Source organism: Cucurbita moschata, unplaced genomic scaffold (assembly GCF_002738365.1).
Source record: "Cucurbita moschata cultivar Rifu unplaced genomic scaffold, Cmos_1.0 Cmo_Scf00009, whole genome shotgun sequence".
NCBI classification, from domain to species: Eukaryota; Viridiplantae; Streptophyta; class Magnoliopsida; order Cucurbitales; family Cucurbitaceae; genus Cucurbita; species Cucurbita moschata.
The window spans coordinates 5,240,313-5,257,569 of record NW_019268525.1 but is presented as its reverse complement, the minus strand read 5'-3'; the positions used below and the strand labels follow the sequence as shown (position 1 = coordinate 5,257,569).

The following is a 17,257-nucleotide window of genomic DNA, read 5'->3' as shown; positions in this document are numbered from 1 at the left end:
GGGGGGGGGGGGGGGGGGGGGGGGTTGTGGAAATTATTTAAAGCAAGAATTTTTGGTATTTTTGTGCTCTTTTGGAAACAATCAGTGAGTATGTCATTTAGTCACTTTCTATTTGAGTTGTTTGGAGTGTAATGTTGCATGCCTTAACCCAAAACCAACCTGCATCCACTTTTAGGGGTGAAAATCCAAATGTTACTGCATGCTTGCTTTTTCACAGTTGTATGTTGGATTTATAGAGGTTTTGAGAGACGTCGGGAGGAGGAGGTTTGGTCCAAGTTTAATGCTTCTCTTTAGGCAATAGTCTCCATACATTCTCCAAGAGATCGTTTGTGTATAGCTATCTGTTTGGCTCCTTTGATTGGGATATTGTTTTGCGATGAAAACTCAGTTTTCAATTAGAAAAAAAATGCCATCCCCAGTTTCTCTCGAGGCTGCTCTGATTTGCTAGCTTGGACTTTATATGGAAATTTATGAATGATTTGGTCCCGAAAAAGTGAGGGACAATTGTCGATTAATATTGTCCATTTTGAGATTTGTCCTCCTTGTATTTGCAGGTAAACTTTTTCCTTTTGCGGCGGCTCCTGGGTGTCAGGACAAAAGGATCAGAAAGGCAGGGAAAAGTATCAAAGCTAGCCAAGGGGGAGATTCTAATGTTGAACATAGGATCCATGTCTACGGGAGCTAGAGTACTTGCAGTAAAGAACGATTTAGCAAAACTGCAGCTTACTTCTCCTGTTTGCACCAGCAAGGGGGAGAAGATTGCTCTAAGTCGTCGGGTCGAGAAGCACTGGCGTCTTATTGGCTGGGGTCAAATTCAAGCTGGAAGTACTCTCGACGTCCCTCCCTGCCCCATTTGAGTTGTTTTCGGGTAAAAAGGTAAGAATCAAGAAAAAAAGCGAGTGAGAAGAGTAAAAATTGCAGAAGTTAGACAGTTTCTTGGAACCATTTTTGTTAGGTGGAGGAGAATACACCATCTGGTTTCTGATTGTTTATTACGTTGTCCTTTTCACAATTTTACCCGTCGAAGAAATGTTTCTGATTTTTAATATATAAGTTTGGGATCATGGATGTGACATGTGAGCTATTGGTTGGAATGAGTCTCAAAATGTACTTTGATTTCGTACTAAAATTGGCCTTATATTCAAGAACAAAATTCCTCAGCTCTTAATCATTTCTTCCTTTCTCTCCACTGCCTTCTCTTACTCTTCATTGTAGCTTCTTCAATTCCTTTTGTTCTCCCTATTGCCTTTATATTTGAGAATACGAGTGATTTTGTTGTTTGTTTGTGTGCAATTTCACCTATGAAATCTGCAAATTACCCTACTGATTATGAATCCTGAGTCGACATTGAAGATAGAGTTGTTGCTCAAGTCTTGAAATCAACCAATATTGAATTACTCACTTACCTTGTATGAGAACCGTTTTCAAAATAATAGACTTGCTAAATCACTACAAAAATGAGTATCATCTCTATAAATCAAATAACAAACACTTACAGGTAGAGATTATTTAATAGCATATGATTATTTTGTTGCGAAATATTTATTGTATATGATACTTCTACTCGCATTACTCTGTATGATTTGAATCAAATTATTTATAAGTACTAAAGAGTCGGTTAGATCAATTGTGTTACTATAATAATTTATACTAAAGAGTCAGTTAGATCAATTGTGTTACTATAATAATTTATCCAATCTTATCTATATACTACAATTTTTTTAGACTTTGAATCACGAACGGCTATGTAAACTCTAGGACCATGGTATAATGAAACATAAGTTAAGGCTGGCTAAAAATTCATACTTAATTCTAGGGTCTCATAACAATCGGTCCAAAATTTAATCAATGGCATAATAGAGCTTTCTAACCTCCCAAACTTCATAGTAGTCGGTTCAACTGACTTTTGGATAACAAAAATGTGAGCTGATCTGCTTTGATCTAGGAAAAAAGCCACTAAACCATCAATTTGGTGTAGATCATGTGACCTACACCTCGACCTTTACTTTTTGAGACTGAATCTACCACATCTCTATATACTCATAGCACTTCCATACGAAGAAAGATAGGTTTACCATGTTCTAAGTTTCTCACAACAATAAAATTTTGCTATTTTAACTCCCAAAATGAAACATATTTATATAAAATAGTGAGTAACATAATAAATAACTTAAGAGGTATTATCAATGAAATAAATAAATAACTAACGCCACGTAATTTTTCGTAAATAATAATAAAAAAATAATAAAGACGGCAAAAAAGTTTTGCCCTAACCTTCCTCTTCCTCTCGTTCTCTCGCGCTACTCTCCCAGTCTGCGACCGTCTCCTCATACCCTCTCTGCTTCTTCCTTTCTCATCCACCATCGCAGCCAGAAGCCGACTGAAACATCGACACTACATCTTCAGTCCTCTCATCTCCATTTCGTGGTATTATATTGTTTAGTTCTAGTTTCTTCGTCTAATGTTTGATTCTTGGGAAATTTTCTAAATTCTTGTATTTGCTTCAAATCTTCATTTTGGGAAAACTGACGTTATTTTCTTGAAACACTGTTAATTTGTTTAAATTTCCGGTTGTTGTATATGTATGCGTTTGCTTTCGGTAGGGGACTTGTTTATATGAGCAAGTCTTTTTTTTTTTTTTTTTTTTTTGGGTTGGTTTCTGTCGGTATCTTTGTTCTGTTTGAAGGATGAAAATCTATTTGATGTTCGAAGGCCAATTTAATTGATTTTAGGTAAATTTAAGATTTTTTTCCGGAGTGTACCAAATGTGAGGGAAAAATGTTGTTTGTTTGCGGTGGTGTCGAGCAAAGAAAGAAAATCGGCTTTATTTATTCTGAAAGGCAAGGATAAAATGGGTTAGAGTTCTTTTAGAGGTGTGTTATCTAGCACTCCTCTCGACTGCTCCATATTCCTCAAAGGATAGAGTTGTCAGTAGGGTGATTCCTTCGTCTAAACTAGATTCTTCTTTGGTGATGGTGCTAACTTGCTTGTAACTTTGGAAGGAGATAAAGACTCTTAGGTGGGTTTTGCATTCGATGTCTCAGTTGCTGTTTTGGTGGAGAAAGGAGAAGGCGTCAAATTCTTTGGATATTATTGACTGTTGTGTAAGGAAGCTTTTTGGGAGACCTAAGAACTAGGGCTTTTTGTGGAAACCTTGTTGTTTTTCTTTGTGAATGAGCCTTCTATTATGAAGAAGTTGCTAGATTTTGGGAGAGGAATAATCCTTGATAGTGCTATTCGGTTTCGTCTATGGGATGAAGAGAGGGTGGTTGAAAATAGGTGAACTACATTTGAGAAAGGTTGGGTCAAAGTACTAGATACTTTCCCATCTTTGCACGATTGGGTTGGTTCGAAGGTGTGCTTTCAGGTGAAGATATATAGCGACCAGGTGTTTCTAGCAAGAGATGACATGGATAGTTCTCAACGTACAAAGTAGCCCTTCCGGGTAAGTTGTCTAATAATGGCCAAAGTTGTGAGGGGAGGACAAGTGTTCTTCTACACTCCCTGAAGTTAGTTAGGTTTAGGCCTCCTCCTGTCTTGGACCCAACTTTTTTTAAGAAAGATTAAGCCTTCTTCTTTTGTAGACCCAAACATCATTAAATCGTTGAATACAAGTCAGCCATTAGTTGACATGAAGGGTGTTAGAGCAATTCCTTTACCTTTTTTCACTTTGGGCAGTGGCCATCCTTATGTTCCACGCTAGCAACAACTAGCATGCAAGTCGAGACGTTAGTTTGTAACTCCCCAAGAGCCCAATCCTTCTTTATTTAGAGTGCCCTTGTGGACATGTCCTAGTCTTGAAAGTTGATTGTCCTTTGACTTGGCCAAAAAATAGAACTACAGGTAAATCTAAAGGGGAGGATAGAATGGGATAGGGTGCTCAAGAAATTTGAGTTTTCGGTTTATTATGAGGGAAGGAAGGCAACAATCATGGTGGGATTTCAAATTTTTAAATGGAAATGATTCTTGGAATGTAAGAAGTTTGGGAGCAAGGAGAAAAGGAGGTTGGTTAAAAAGGTCCTTGCATAGGAAAACCTCGACATTGTCATTCTTATTGAATTCAAACAAAGGAGTAGTTCTAAGGAGTTGGTCAATAGTTTATGTGATGTCCCACATTGGTTGGGGAGGAGAACAAACCACCATTTAAAAGGGTGTGGAAACCTTCCCCTTCCAGATGCATTTTAAAGCCTTAAGGGGAAGCTCGAAAGGGAAAGCCCAAAGAGGACAATATTTGCTAGTGGTGGATCTAGGCCGTTAAAAATGGTATCAGAGCCAAACACCGGATGATGTGTTAGCCTTCTCGCTGTTCCCCGAAGGGGGGTAGATACGAGGCGGTGTGCCAGTAAGGACCTTGGGCCCCAAAGGGGGGGATGGATTTGGGGGCGGTCCCACATTGATTGGAGGAAGGAAAGAGTGACAACGAGGATGCTGGGTTTCGAAGGGGGGTGGATTACAATGTCCCACATTGGTTGGGGAGGAGAACAAACCACCATTTAAAAGGGTGTGGAAACCTTCTCCTAGCAGACGCGTTTTAAAGCCTTGAGGGGAAGCCGGAAAGGGAAAGCCCAAAGAGGACAATATCTGCTAGTGGTGGATCTGGGCCGTTAAAGTTTATGAGGTAGAAGAAAGGTGGAGAGGGTGTGATGGGAGTTTCAAGTTACCTCGAGAGGTATTTATATGAGTAGGATGGTTCGGTCTTTGGGAGTGGTTAAAGGGGTCCTTTTCAGTGTTGGTTTCCTTTAGCTTTGAAGGGGGTGAGGGGTGGGTTCCTGGGGTTTATGGACCTTCTAGTCAAATAGGAAGGAGTTTTTGGCATGTGTTGGGTGGGTTGTTTAACCTATTGCCCCCTATTGATGCATAGTAGGGGACTTTAATATGGTCGGTAGCCTACAAGAGAAGAGCTCAGGGAGGAGTGACAAGATCTATGCATTTTTTAAACCATTTTATTGAAGTTGGTCAATGAGAGATTCACCTGGTCGAACAATAGATACAAAAACGTATTGATAGATTTTTGTTCTTAGAAGGTTGGATGGAAGTGTTATGTAATGCGAGGCAATCTTAGGTCCTAGGGTTACCTTGGAACATTGGCCTCTCGGCTTGAACTTAGGTCCAGTGAAATAGGGTCCCGTTCCTTGCAAGTTTGGGAACATGTGGCTATCCTCCGTCTTTCAAAATTTCCTTCCTTCAATGGTGGCAATCCGAGGCTTAAGGAAGAGGGGAGGGGTTTCACATTTTGGGAAAACGAACTTAATTAAAGGGACGATGAAGTCTTGGAAGGGACTTTAGGGTCGACAAATAGGAGACTTTGGGTAGACTTCAAGCTTTGGACAGGTTTGAAAAGATGGAGGAAGGTTTATCTGAAGCTGTGAAGTGCTCGTGAAGGAGGAGCCACTGAATTTGAAGTTTGAGTTTGGAGAAATTGTGTGCTGTGAGTTGGAATGAAAAAAGATAATGTTAAATGGGCTGGTTAGGATAATTGTAAATTGACTTGTTTCCATTGAGTCGCTAGTGGAAGAAGAAATAAGAACTTTCAACTCCATTGATTAGGAGTTCGAAAGGTTTGTTAATTGAGGATTATGAGTTGAGGAGTTAAAAGGCACTTCTGCTTTCCAAAAACCCGTGGAAAGCAATTATTGTCTGATCTTCCTCTTCTTTCTTAGTTTATTCGTTTTGACGTTGGAAGTAGGTGTGATGCATATTTTTTAAGGAAAATGGTTGGGGGATAGACTCATCCACTCGTTATTCCCTCGTTTATATTATTTATCATCCTTCAGGAACAACTCGATTGCTTTGATCCTTGGTTAGACAGATTTTTCAACTTCTTTCTCCGGTATCTGCCGTTCGTTGACCAATAGGGCAAGCTCTTCTCTCCTCTCTCTCCTCTTTTCACCTTAGGTTGGGGGTGAGGGTGGGGAAAGGTGTGATTCCTGCCTTTTGGACTCTTTGGACTCACTAGTTTTTCCAATGCTTTCCAATCCTTTCTTGGTGGGTGGTTTTATTTTCTCCTTAGTTTGGAAGGTGAAGATTTCCAAGCAGATGAAGTTCTTCACATGACAAGTTTTGCATGGAAGAGTTAAACTCCTGAATCGGATCTTGGCTAGAGGTTTTTTAGTGGCTGGGCCTCTTTGTTGTATTCCTTGTAGGAGGGTGGCGGAAAGCATGTTGCGATTTTCTTGGGTTTGGCGCAAGTTTTTTGAGGTGTTCAACTTTAGTTTTATTAGCCCCCAGAGTTGCAGGGAGGCGTTTGAGGAGCTTTTCCTCCGTTTTCCATTTTGTAATAATACAACTGGGGTGTGCTATTTTATGGGGGCTTTGAGATGAGAGAAATAACAAAATCTTCGGAGGGTGCCAGAGTTCTTTTGGTAATGCTTGTTCACTTGTTATATTCTCTGTTTCTCTTTGGGCCTTTGTTTTTAAGCTCTTTTGTAACTTTTCACATGGTCTTTTTTTTTTTTTTTGTTGGAGACTTTTTTGTAGTCTGACTCCTTTTTGTGGGCTTTTTCTTTTTTGTATGACCGTGTATTCTTTCATGTTTCTCGAAGGAAAGTCTTAAGTTTTTACATTAAAAAAGAGAATCAATTTGGTCTTCTCATTCCCTTATTGATGCATATATTTGCAAAAGGATTGAGGTTCATAAACCGTGATGTTAACAAAGACACAGCCTTTTTCATTTTCTAGCTTTTTCATCATCGTTCTTTTGTGAATACTCTTTACTGTTTAGATATTCTTACCTCAGTGGTTTCTCATTTTCATTTTTGGTACGTGTAGAATTATCCGTCTGTCTTATCCGTTGACTATGGGGGCATGGTCATTTGATTATTTAGTCTGCTTGGTGATAATAGCTCTTTATTTTTTCTATGTTGTTTGATGGTGTTGAATAAATTTGATTAGTAATATCTGATTAGGTATAAAAAGTAGGTTGTGCAGATAGAAGGAAACCAGAGATGAGTATTGGTGGTGAAAAAGGTTCTGTGTCAACAAAGACACCAGCGGACTTTCTCAAATCAATTCGGGGCCGTCCTGTAGTTGTGAAACTCAATTCTGGTGTTGACTACCGAGGTATATTTGCCTGTTCAATTTTGTTTCATTTTTATGCTCAGAGTTGTATCGTTACTTTTAAGAATATGTTGAGGTTGAGAGAAATTACCTGCAAATGGAGGCTCTTTTTTTTTTTTTTTTTTGGTTCATGAATCTTCCTTGTTGACAAAATGGCGTCATTTGTCAACTTATTTTTTTGTCCTTTCATATCTTCTCTTTCTTATGACCTTAATTCAACGTTGTGTCTTCCATACGTTGTACTGCTTCCTTCCGTTCATATATTCTCTTTATCAATTTCTTGTTCTTCAACTCTGACTTGATTGTAAAAGGTGACTTTTTAATAGAAACTGAGCTCTGGAAATGAAGGAAAAAAATTAAGGAATAAAAAATATGCATACAAATAAGTGCCGAAAAAGTGGAGCTGAAGTCAAAACTTAATGCCTTGGTAGAAAGGGTCCAATCCAAAATAATTAGACCAAGAGAATAATTAGAGAATCTTTTGAAATTGACATTCTCCCACTAGAGTATGTTTGAGACAGACGCCTAGAGAGAGACATTAAACATGCCAAGAGCCTTCGCATCTCCTAACATCTTCCCAAGATCTGTCAATCCCTCCAAAAATTCTTATTTTTCTTCAACTAAATGCTCCATAGAATAGGCAATAAGCCAGTCTATCGAAACTTACAACCCTTATCTCGAAAAGGCAGATGGAATAAGGTCTCCTCCATGATGAGGCAACAATCTGAGAGGAAGGTTGGGAGACAATCCTCATGGCAAGCCAACAAGTGTACTTTGGGTGTGGCGATTGTAGGAGAGAGGAACAATAGGATCTTTAGCATTATACGTAGCATGACAGTAAGGATGTTTAGTCTCTTGTTTTTCTCCGAACATTAGTGTCCTGTACTTTTTTAAAAAAAATTAATATTTAGGTCTTATTTTGCTTGATTGGAGTCCCTTCCTTTTGTGGGATTTTATGTAGCATGACAGTAAGGATGTCCTTGTCTTCTTTCACTTTTTCCCAGGAAAATGTGATTCATTTTAAAAATCAAAATCTGATGGAAATGTTATTAGGAATATTATTTGGACATCAAGGTATATATAGTGGGGGTGGGAAATAGTAAAGATATTTATGGGTTGATTTAGTTGTCTCAAGTTTGAGTGGAGGGTCCAAGTAGGCCTAATTAGTCGGGAGTTATTGTATTCCTCATCTTTCAATACTATTTTAGCTATATGGGTTCTACCACAATCACTGTCATGGCCATGCACACACGAAAAGTCTCCAAAAGAGAGTTCCAAAGCCTGATATCATACTTGGAGGAACCCTAGAGAAATATGACCCAAATCCTTAGACACACCTCCTCGGCAAGAATACATAAATGAATTGAATAACGTGCCCAAGAAATGATTGAAGAAATGTGGAACGACCACAAAGAGGAAAGCTGGTACAAACAACAAAACAAGTTACCAAGGGGATTCTCACCACCAAGGAAATAGGTGTTTGAACAATTCTTAGATGAAGCAATTAATGAAATTGGAGAAAAAGGGATCACTCCCAAAGAGATCGATTTTTTAGGGTTCTTGAAAGTGCCTCCCAACCCTCTCCCCGAGGTTCGTTCGAAAGGTCGAGGGTCATAAGTGCTTATTATAAACATTACGCTACCAAGTACTTGCCCCAAAGGAAACTATTTAGCCAGAAAGCCTCATTATGAATCCTCAAATTGCTGACCTAACCCTCCAAACTCAATGTCTTATAACACTCTCCCGACTAACCAAATATGAACCGCCCCCTTTTCATCACCCCCACAAGAAACATGAACATTTGTTTGACAAATGATTTGGTTTTAAACATGATCGTTCGTCCTCCTTTGTATTTGAAAAACAGGTAAAATTTATATTGAATTCTAATGTGAAAATCCCATTATATGTTTCATTGCAAAGGTATTCTTGCCTGTCTGGATGGATACATGAACATAGCAATGGAGCAGACCGAAGAATACGTAAATGGGCAGTTGAAAAACAAATATGGCGATGCTTTCATCCGTGGAAATAACGGTAAATACAGTAGTCTTTGAAAATCTCGATGTCTTGAGAATAGTCTGAACTTTGATGTCTTAATGCAGTTCTGTACATCAGTACTTCGAAGAGGACATTAGCAGAAGGGTCTTCTTAGCGTGTAGCTAAGACTCCCGACGGGAAATGCCACATCCTTTGCAGTACGTGATGTTCCTTCCTTCAGTCTCATGCTGTAAAGTGAGAGATCAATCGGAATTGGAAACTCATCATTGAAATTGTAATGTACAATGACGTAGAATCCACCCATGGCGCTATGCTGTTCTTGTTCTTGTGAACAACTTCGATAAAAAAAAAAAAAAAAAAAAAAAAAACTTGTTTAGTTGGAAATGGAATGCACATTATGAACCTTTGGTTTTTTCTTATTGAATTGCTAATCTGATTTTCCATCGTGTTTTTTACATTATTTTTCATTCATCTTTGATTTAGAGTGAGTGTTGCATTAAATCATGAATTTGTCGACATTCATAGATTACTTACTAATTTTTATAGCAGGAGATGGCATGGATAGTTGTAATTTTATTTTTGAATGAGTCAGGTTGACTTTGACCAAAATATATATTCAACTTTTGCATGAAAGAAGGTAAAAGAGAGTTTGTGTAAATTAGGAAGTTAGGTCGAAAGGTACAAAAGTCAGTACTAGCTAAGTCTTGAACCTTTGTGTTGACAGTTTGCTTTGCTGCTGCAAGGGTGTTTGATTGTACACAACAAGCTTGAAGACCTTTGGTTCGGGAACTGACTTGAGTTAGTTAATTCGAATTGGTCAGATTCTCTATATATGAGATGGTGAGATGGCTGAGTGACAAATATAGTTTTCGCACAATTATCGTTACGAATATATATATATATATATATATATATATATATAAAAAGGATAAAGAATAGGAAAATAATTAAACGGTTGACATTGGTCTGATTCCAAACAATTATTTAAAAAATGATCTTTCAAAAGAGGCGTGACCCATTTTTCTAGAGAAGTCAACATCTATAAATTTATTTACTGTCCCTTTGGTTGCATAAAGTTGATGCTAAATTTTAATTGAGATAAAAGTTTTTTTAATTAAAAAAAGAAAAAAGAAAAAAGAAAAAAGAAAAAAGAAAAAAAAAACCCCACTAACCCAAATCTTCTATTATTTTACTCGCTTCCCTTTTCTTTACCAAATCGATATATAAAATTATTATTATTATTTTCCTTTAAATTCTTTCAAATTAATTACATAAAGTGTTTTGCGTGCAATTGCACGATAGATCTTTCGAGCCTTTTGTTATCCATTTTTATTTGTTGCCAAAAGTTGGTGGGACCACACCTTTGTTCTCCTTCGACACCTATGCCCTTCCCCTAAATTTCATAATTCCTTTATTAAATATTAAAAAAAAAAAAAGCATTTTCTTTCATTTTTAATACTTATTTTTAAATGTGTAGCAAAATTATATTTTTATAATTATTAAATTTGATTTTATATGGGTACAACTAAATAAATCTATCATTGTACTTTTTAAGGAACGTAGGATGTAAAAAACATTATTCATAATTTTTTTTCTAAATATTAGTCGACGACTCTTTAGTAGTCCCAGTATATTCACGTTGGAGCTACCTCTATTCCTTCTAACTATCACGATATAGTCCTTTAATAATAACCTGATAGCATTGCATATCACATGAATCTAGGGCATGTCGTTATATCATCCAACTCATTTAATACAAATATGAACCCTAAACGTTAAGTACGACTTGTTAATCTTGTATAATCATGATGGGAGCGATTCTATGCTTGTACCAGCTACAATAATGTTATGTGAACCTTTGTCACTCTAAACAAGTTAACTATTAGAGACTGGACGGTTAGCCCTTAATAGCTCCCACGTAGTAACACGAAATCCATAAACATGAATCATATGAAGGTATTGAATTCCATCCTTTTTCAGTCATATACTCACTAATAAGTGATACTTAAAGCGGACAAAACTCTAATAGACATTCATATCAACTTGAACATTCAACTCAAACAAATTGCTCGTCTATCTCGAGACGCATGCATGCAAGGTTTTTAGCTTACAATTTCAGTGTTCTTCCTCCTACGAGCTCGTTTCTTCTTCGATCGACTTCACTTCCTTGTTCAAACTAGTGCAAACATTAGATAAACTGGAGGGGATGAAAATGGAAGCCTATGAACGATAAAATCAACATGGAATGGTTGGACGGCTGTAATATATATATATATATGGGGAATTTTGATAGGTTGGAAAAGTAAGCGGACTTTGTTTGAAAAATAATAATTAGTTAAGAGGAAAATGAATTCCACTTGCCCATTAACACACCAAAACAATATTAGTCTCCAATTTGGATACAAATCCTTTTAAAGAACTTCAAGGGATGACGAACACAGGCCACTGAAGCTGCTGAAATTTGGCTCACCATTTTATATAATTGTTTATTATTTCAAAGGAGGTACCACTAATCGAACCGATCGAACCGAACCGATCTCATTGAATAATTTTGCACCTTCAAACATAGAGTTCACAACTCAACCCAACTTTCTATTTTTGAGTATCAAACATTCATAAGTCACAACACATCGCTAACATCGGTTACAAATGTCAAATGTTCTAAATTTCATTATAATCGTAAAACTAAGGTAGGTTGAGTTGTAACCCTGTTTCAGGGTTGGTCGGGTTGTCACGACAAAAAAAAAAAATGAAACCCACGAACCAATCTGAACTTTTGATCTTTTGAAAAATTCAACCCAACCCAAACCAAAAAGAAATCTAATCTAACCCAAATTTTATGGTTTAGGTTGGATAGTCCGAGTTAGTCGAATTCTCGAATTTTTTGAACACTCTTATCATAACCTATGACTAAGTAAAGAGACCGTGTAAAAATCACTTTTTGAAGAGGTTTTTTAGAATTACATGAACCATTTTTCATTCAAAAAAGGCAACAAAAACAGTTTGAATATGCTAAGAATGTGATGGGAAGAAAGTGAGGGAAGAGTTTTATCGTCTTTTGATCTAATCTTTAGCAAAAGTTAATAGCGTCTTAATAATGTGTGGCTTAGAACATCTTTGGTTGCGCCATTTCCATTCATATTAATTTACAATTTATCCAAAAAGTGGTGTTGACATGCAACCAATAATCTTCCAAAGTGAACAAAACTAAAATAATGAAGAGAGTTGCAACCCTTTTTACCAGAAAAAACACAACAAACTTGCACGCCCACTACTTCACCTTATATATTAATTTCCTAAAATTAACAACATTTTAGAGCCAAAAGATGAGATGTTCTATCGATCGGAAGACTTATGACTCTCGAATTTACGAATTTGGTGAAATAATTGAATGAATGATTCAATAATATAGCTAAGGGAATAAACAGAAGGCACATGACCCTCGTGATGTCTAACTGAGGATATAAAATAAGTTTTCTCGTATAATATATGGATTTAACTCTATAGAGGTGTCCTAATTATGATATTTAGTGATTTCGGCTTAGACCAACGAGATAAGGGATCTTACTATTGAAACATCTTCGAGTTAGGTTGGATGATTTGTATGGTGTGAGAGTGACACACACCCTATAGCTTATCTATATAATACTTGTAGATGTTTATGAACTTTATGTGATGCAATCCATGTATACTACGATATCATGTTCACGTTATGCGTTATTCGACACTTGATAGATTATGTATGATAAGAATGCCATGTTGTATGCATGTCTCATAGGAAAGTTATGTCATGAAAGGTATGGAAGTATGACGTGCATTATAACTATGTGCTATGATTTGAAAATACGAGACAAAATGCATATTGTATGTCACAAGTGTTGGAATACTTTCCTATTATGTTTTATCCGGACGTGTACCCAAGATATGATACTTGCTCCTTTCTTTCGGTTGGTTTTCGATAGTGTGAGCACGCGTACCCAAGTAGGTTACCCCAACTTCGAGTGTTTAAGAGTTTTATAAAACGTTCATAATGGAAAAAAAAAATGTGAATGAAACATCCCTCTGAATTGAATTGGGTCCATGAATCTAAGAAACCGTGAAAATTCTTTATATCTCTCAATTCAAAATCCTTACACATCAGGATTAATGGATCAAATTTGATAGTTTTGCCCTTTGTAACAAGAAGTTGATCTTGTCCTTTGAGGGACAATATCAGCCACTTGACGTCTATTTGATACATCCACCACGATTATTCATATCCTCATTTTTCTTTTCATATTATTTTACTTATTATAGCATTATAAACATTAGTATTACTCTTACCCCTCGGGATAAATCTGACTCCAACCCTTCTTCCGTTTTTGACTACTTATATCACATCTTTTTAGTCGCGTGTTCTAAAGTGTTGTAGGGTGGAAAAGGTAAGCAAAAATTCCTTCTTTCCACTCAATTAAAAACTGCCACGTGGATAATTGATAAAATATATATATATTTGAAAGAAGAAAAATAAGAAAGAAACAAGAAAAAAAGGAATGAAAAATGTCTCCCCGAGAACTAAGAGGTCAACCAAAACTTCTTCCCAAAATCTCACTTGCTTTCTTCTCGAGTCATAATTATAATATAAAATTTCGTCTGGTTCCAATATAAACTCTCTAACCTTATAATTCTCAAGTCGGCTGCTATCAGATATATAACTTTCTCTTAAAATTTTTAAAACCTATGTTATAGGGAGAAGTTTCCATATTGATGCGGGATCTCACAATACAGTTAGGAATGTCACAATACAGCTATGTCGAAGTCCAACGTGTTCGTTGACATTCGTTTTCCTCCTCTGTAGAATCTCACAATTCTTCTTCCTCCGAAGTCCAACATTTAGCACTCGTCTATTTGTAGAATTTCACAATCCACTGGTAGGAAAAAAAAACTTTAAATTCACACGCGCAAGGAGAAAATAGAAAAGAAAAACATGGCACATTCATTGTCTTTTTTGGTGGGCCCCATCGAGCATCAATATTATAATATCCCCCCACCAAACTTAGTGGAATAACTGAATCAGCATTTTTTATTGTCCCCTCCTCCTTCTCTCCTCTATATTCCATTTCCCTCTCCTCCACCCACAAACACAAACACAAACACAAACACAAACACACACACACACCCCAAATTCACAGCAACAAATCGCACCTCCAACCACCGATCATGGCGGACGACTGCACCGACACCTCCGTTGCCACCTCTTCCACTCCACCCAACTGGTGGGATACCCACAATCACCACCACCATCATTATAACTCCAGCTCCTCTTGCGACGACGACGTTTCAATCTCCACCTCCTCCTTCACCAACGCTTCCAATCACTCCGCTCTCACCCTCGATTCCTCCTCCGCCGCCGCCGCCGCCGCCCACCTTCTTCCCCACCACGCTTCCGATCATCATCTCTGGACCCAAGTTTTATTGTAATTTCCTTTTTTCTTTTTTTTTTTCTTTTTTTAATTATCTAATAATAATATATATTCGAATTACTACTCATAATATTTTTATTTAACCTTCACAGGAACATTGGAAACGGCGTGGAAGACATACAACCAAATTTCCTGGAACCCATTGCATGTAGCGATTACCTTAAAAAAATGGACACAAACACCAACTGGGACGACACTTTTCAAACCTTCAACAACAATAACGGACTTCTCACAACCCTAGAAAACGAGCGGTTGTTGAAGCTTTCAAATCTCGTCAACACTTGGTCCATAGCCCTGCCCAGCCCTGACGCCCATCTCCGCCATCTCATGGACCAGGAACCCCACCCTCTCCGACCCACCACCCTCCTCGACCCAGACGCCGCCCTCGACCCATGTGCCTCCGCCTTCTTTAGGCGCTCGCTTCATAATCCGATGCCCGCCAAGCCCTTCTATGATAACCACACCGCCACTACCCGTAATTATGGTGATTATATCTCCTTTAATCCACGATTTGCTAAGCCACTGCTCGGTGTTAATCCTTCCATTAAGTCCTTGAATTTGTCAGCTCAAAGTAAGAAGCAGATTCAACAAATTTCTTCGCCAGTAAGCAAATTAATCGCTTTTTTTTTTTTTTTTTTCAAATTTAAATAAGATTTCTACATTTTTTTTTCATTGATCCATAATAAAATTAAACTTCACAATTAAAAGTGTTTATGAACAAGGAATTGAATTTTATATTGTTCATGAATTGAAATGAAAATCATTAATTTAATTTAAATTTTAAATTTTTTAAAATGGGTTTGAATTTATTGAATGACATTGCAGACAAGAGGTAGTGGGCGAGGAAGTGGAGTTTTGAACGAAGGGAAGAAGAAAAGATCTGAAGAATCTTCTGAAACTGTCACCAAAAAGGCTAAACAAGATAACTCAGCAACACCTGCTTCTACTAAGGTTCGGTTTCGGGTTTCGGGTTTCGAGTTTCGAGTTTCAATTTGATCTCTATAGCGTTTTTGTAATATTTTAAAGGCTTTATGATACAATGAACAGATTCAGCAACCAAAGGTCAAAATTGGGGATAGAATCACGACCCTTCAACAAATTGTGTCACCATTTGGAAAGGTGAATTTAGAACTTGAAAAGAAGGAAACATTTCATTTTCCATTTTATTTATTTATTTATTATTATTATTCCTTCTCAGACTGATACCGCGTCGGTTCTAAACGAAACCATTGGATACATTAAATTCCTACAAGAACAAGTTCAGGTTTGTTTCATATAATCTTCTCTTTAATCATTTAATATGGAATTCCAACGATCTGGGACTCCAACAATCTTTATACTAAATGTAATGCTTCGTGTTTATAAGTGTTTTTTTTTGTTTTTTTGTTCCATATTTCAGCTGCTGACGAATCCTTACATGAAGGCGAATTCGTATAAGGTATAAAGAATTGAATGTGAATATGAATATGAATAGAAGTAAGGTTGATATGGGGTTATGTATGTTTAGGATGCATGGCAAAGCTTGGAGAGGAAGGAATCAAAAGGGGAAGGGAAAATGGAGCTAAGGAGCAGAGGGCTGTGTTTAGTTCCAATTTCATGCACGCCACAAGTGTATAGAGAGAACAGTGGATCTGACTATTGGACGCCTTACAGAGGATGTTTCTATAGATAGATGTATAGATAGATATCGACTTTTATACAAACAGATACTCATTTCTATTTCTAAATTTCAATAACAACTTCAAATCTTCAAACAATGGAGCGCTTAACTTAGTGCACTATGCCATAATATTTGACTCACTCAAACGGAAGTTCAAGTAGTGGAAGCTTCCAGGGTATATATGAATCAATTAAATATGTGGTTTGTTGCATTATTCCAGCTAATTTCTTTAGAGACTAAGTCTAATGATCCTTGTATTGTAGCTTGTTTTATGATTTAACGACACCGACTCGACCCAACCCGACCCGGGTGTTAGGTATATATAGAAGGTGCAAGTTGCTTATGGCTCTTCACAAGAATATGCAAGTATACATGCATACCTACATATAAGTATGTTATCGTTTTTTCAAGGAGTTTTAAGACGGTTTTCCAGCTTTATCTAATTTGCCAAGTTGAGCACAGATTGTGACATGGGCTAAATATACGACAAATTAAAAGAAAAAAAAAAAGAAAACGGGTTACAAGGGTCTTTATGGCACCTACTCCAGACTAGCTCCTTGTCATTATTTGAAAAACAGGTAAAAACTAGAATGAGTATAAAACTCAATAAGTAGCCTATTTGTAGGGGCATATCATGGTTCTTAACCTAAGAACCTTGGTTTGTAAGTTCTGACTGTCTAGTCCTTGATCATGCACCTATATAATCTCTTGCTTTTGAGCGGGTTAAGAGAGTTCCACTCCATACACAATGCAATACACTAGTCCTAAACCTAAAACGCTACATTTAGAAGACTTTGTAGGTCACATGGTCGATAGCCAACATGAACGTGATCGTAATACGCATGTCTAGGTGGGTGCGTGAATGTTTGACTCGATATTGTAAAAAACAAATATGCAAGAAAATTATGAAAAGGAAGGCTTTTGATATGAACCACATAAATTAGAAGAGAAGAGTCTTGTAAGTTCTCATTGACAATAATATAAACAAAGTAGCACCACCCCTCCACTCTTCCTTCCCTTTCCACTTTTTTGCTCAACTCCCATTTGACCAAAACTCTTTTTTTTTTTTTTTTTTTTTTTT

The 17,257-nt window shown here is 37.1% G+C and overlaps 3 protein-coding genes across 9 annotated transcripts in view; all 3 read left to right on the top strand.

The window, feature by feature from the left end:
- Window positions 1-1,163, top strand: part of LOC111447120 (eukaryotic translation initiation factor 2 subunit 3-like) — a 5,501-nt gene extending 4,338 nt beyond the window's left edge. For all 5 annotated transcript variants that reach the window (XM_023086129.1, XM_023086130.1, XM_023086131.1 and 2 more), the window contains one exon: window positions 555-1,163. In XM_023086129.1, coding sequence (XP_022941897.1) covers window positions 555-857 — 303 coding nt within the window. In that variant the 3' untranslated portion in view covers window positions 858-1,163. The remainder of the gene's footprint in view (window positions 1-554) is intronic.
- Window positions 1,164-2,248: 1,085 nt separating this feature from the next.
- LOC111447731 (U6 snRNA-associated Sm-like protein LSm6) lies at window positions 2,249-9,509 on the top strand. 3 transcript variants are annotated; one of them, XM_023087041.1, is made up of 4 exons: window positions 2,249-2,427; window positions 6,919-7,059; window positions 8,977-9,090; window positions 9,159-9,509. In XM_023087041.1, the coding sequence occupies exons 2-4, from the start codon at window positions 6,945-6,947 to the stop codon at window positions 9,206-9,208; spliced, it is 279 nt and encodes a 92-aa protein (XP_022942809.1). In that variant the 5' UTR covers window positions 2,249-2,427; window positions 6,919-6,944; the 3' UTR covers window positions 9,209-9,509. The 3 variants fall into 3 exon arrangements, with proteins under 3 accessions (XP_022942809.1, XP_022942811.1, XP_022942810.1); XM_023087043.1 differs by having other exon boundaries at window positions 2,253-2,427; window positions 6,916-7,059; XM_023087042.1 differs by having other exon boundaries at window positions 2,253-2,427; window positions 6,906-7,059.
- Window positions 9,510-14,134: 4,625 nt separating this feature from the next.
- LOC111447729 (transcription factor bHLH111) lies at window positions 14,135-16,563 on the top strand. Its single transcript, XM_023087040.1, has 7 exons — window positions 14,135-14,510; window positions 14,609-15,119; window positions 15,342-15,467; window positions 15,564-15,635; window positions 15,715-15,780; window positions 15,916-15,954; window positions 16,024-16,563. The coding sequence occupies exons 1-7, from the start codon at window positions 14,254-14,256 to the stop codon at window positions 16,186-16,188; spliced, it is 1,236 nt and encodes a 411-aa protein (XP_022942808.1). The 5' UTR covers window positions 14,135-14,253; the 3' UTR covers window positions 16,189-16,563.
- Window positions 16,564-17,257: the final 694 nt, after the last annotated feature.

What these genes read in the sequence shown, in the direction of transcription:
- LOC111447731 (XM_023087041.1), top strand. Translation starts at nt 6,945, where the DNA reads ATGAGTATTGGTGGTGAAAAAGGTTCTGTGTCAACAAAGACACCAGCG. An exon ending in TTCTGGTGTTGACTACCGAG is followed by an intron (nt 7,060 to 8,976) that starts GTATATTTGCCT and finishes TTCATTGCAAAG; the next exon opens with GTATTCTTGCCTGTCTGGAT. An exon ending in TTTCATCCGTGGAAATAACG is followed by an intron (nt 9,091 to 9,158) that starts GTAAATACAGTA and finishes GTCTTAATGCAG; the next exon opens with TTCTGTACATCAGTACTTCG.
- LOC111447729 (XM_023087040.1), top strand. Translation starts at nt 14,254, where the DNA reads ATGGCGGACGACTGCACCGACACCTCCGTTGCCACCTCTTCCACTCCA. An exon ending in CTCTGGACCCAAGTTTTATT is followed by an intron (nt 14,511 to 14,608) that starts GTAATTTCCTTT and finishes TAACCTTCACAG; the next exon opens with GAACATTGGAAACGGCGTGG. An exon ending in TGAAGGCGAATTCGTATAAG is followed by an intron (nt 15,955 to 16,023) that starts GTATAAAGAATT and finishes ATGTATGTTTAG; the next exon opens with GATGCATGGCAAAGCTTGGA.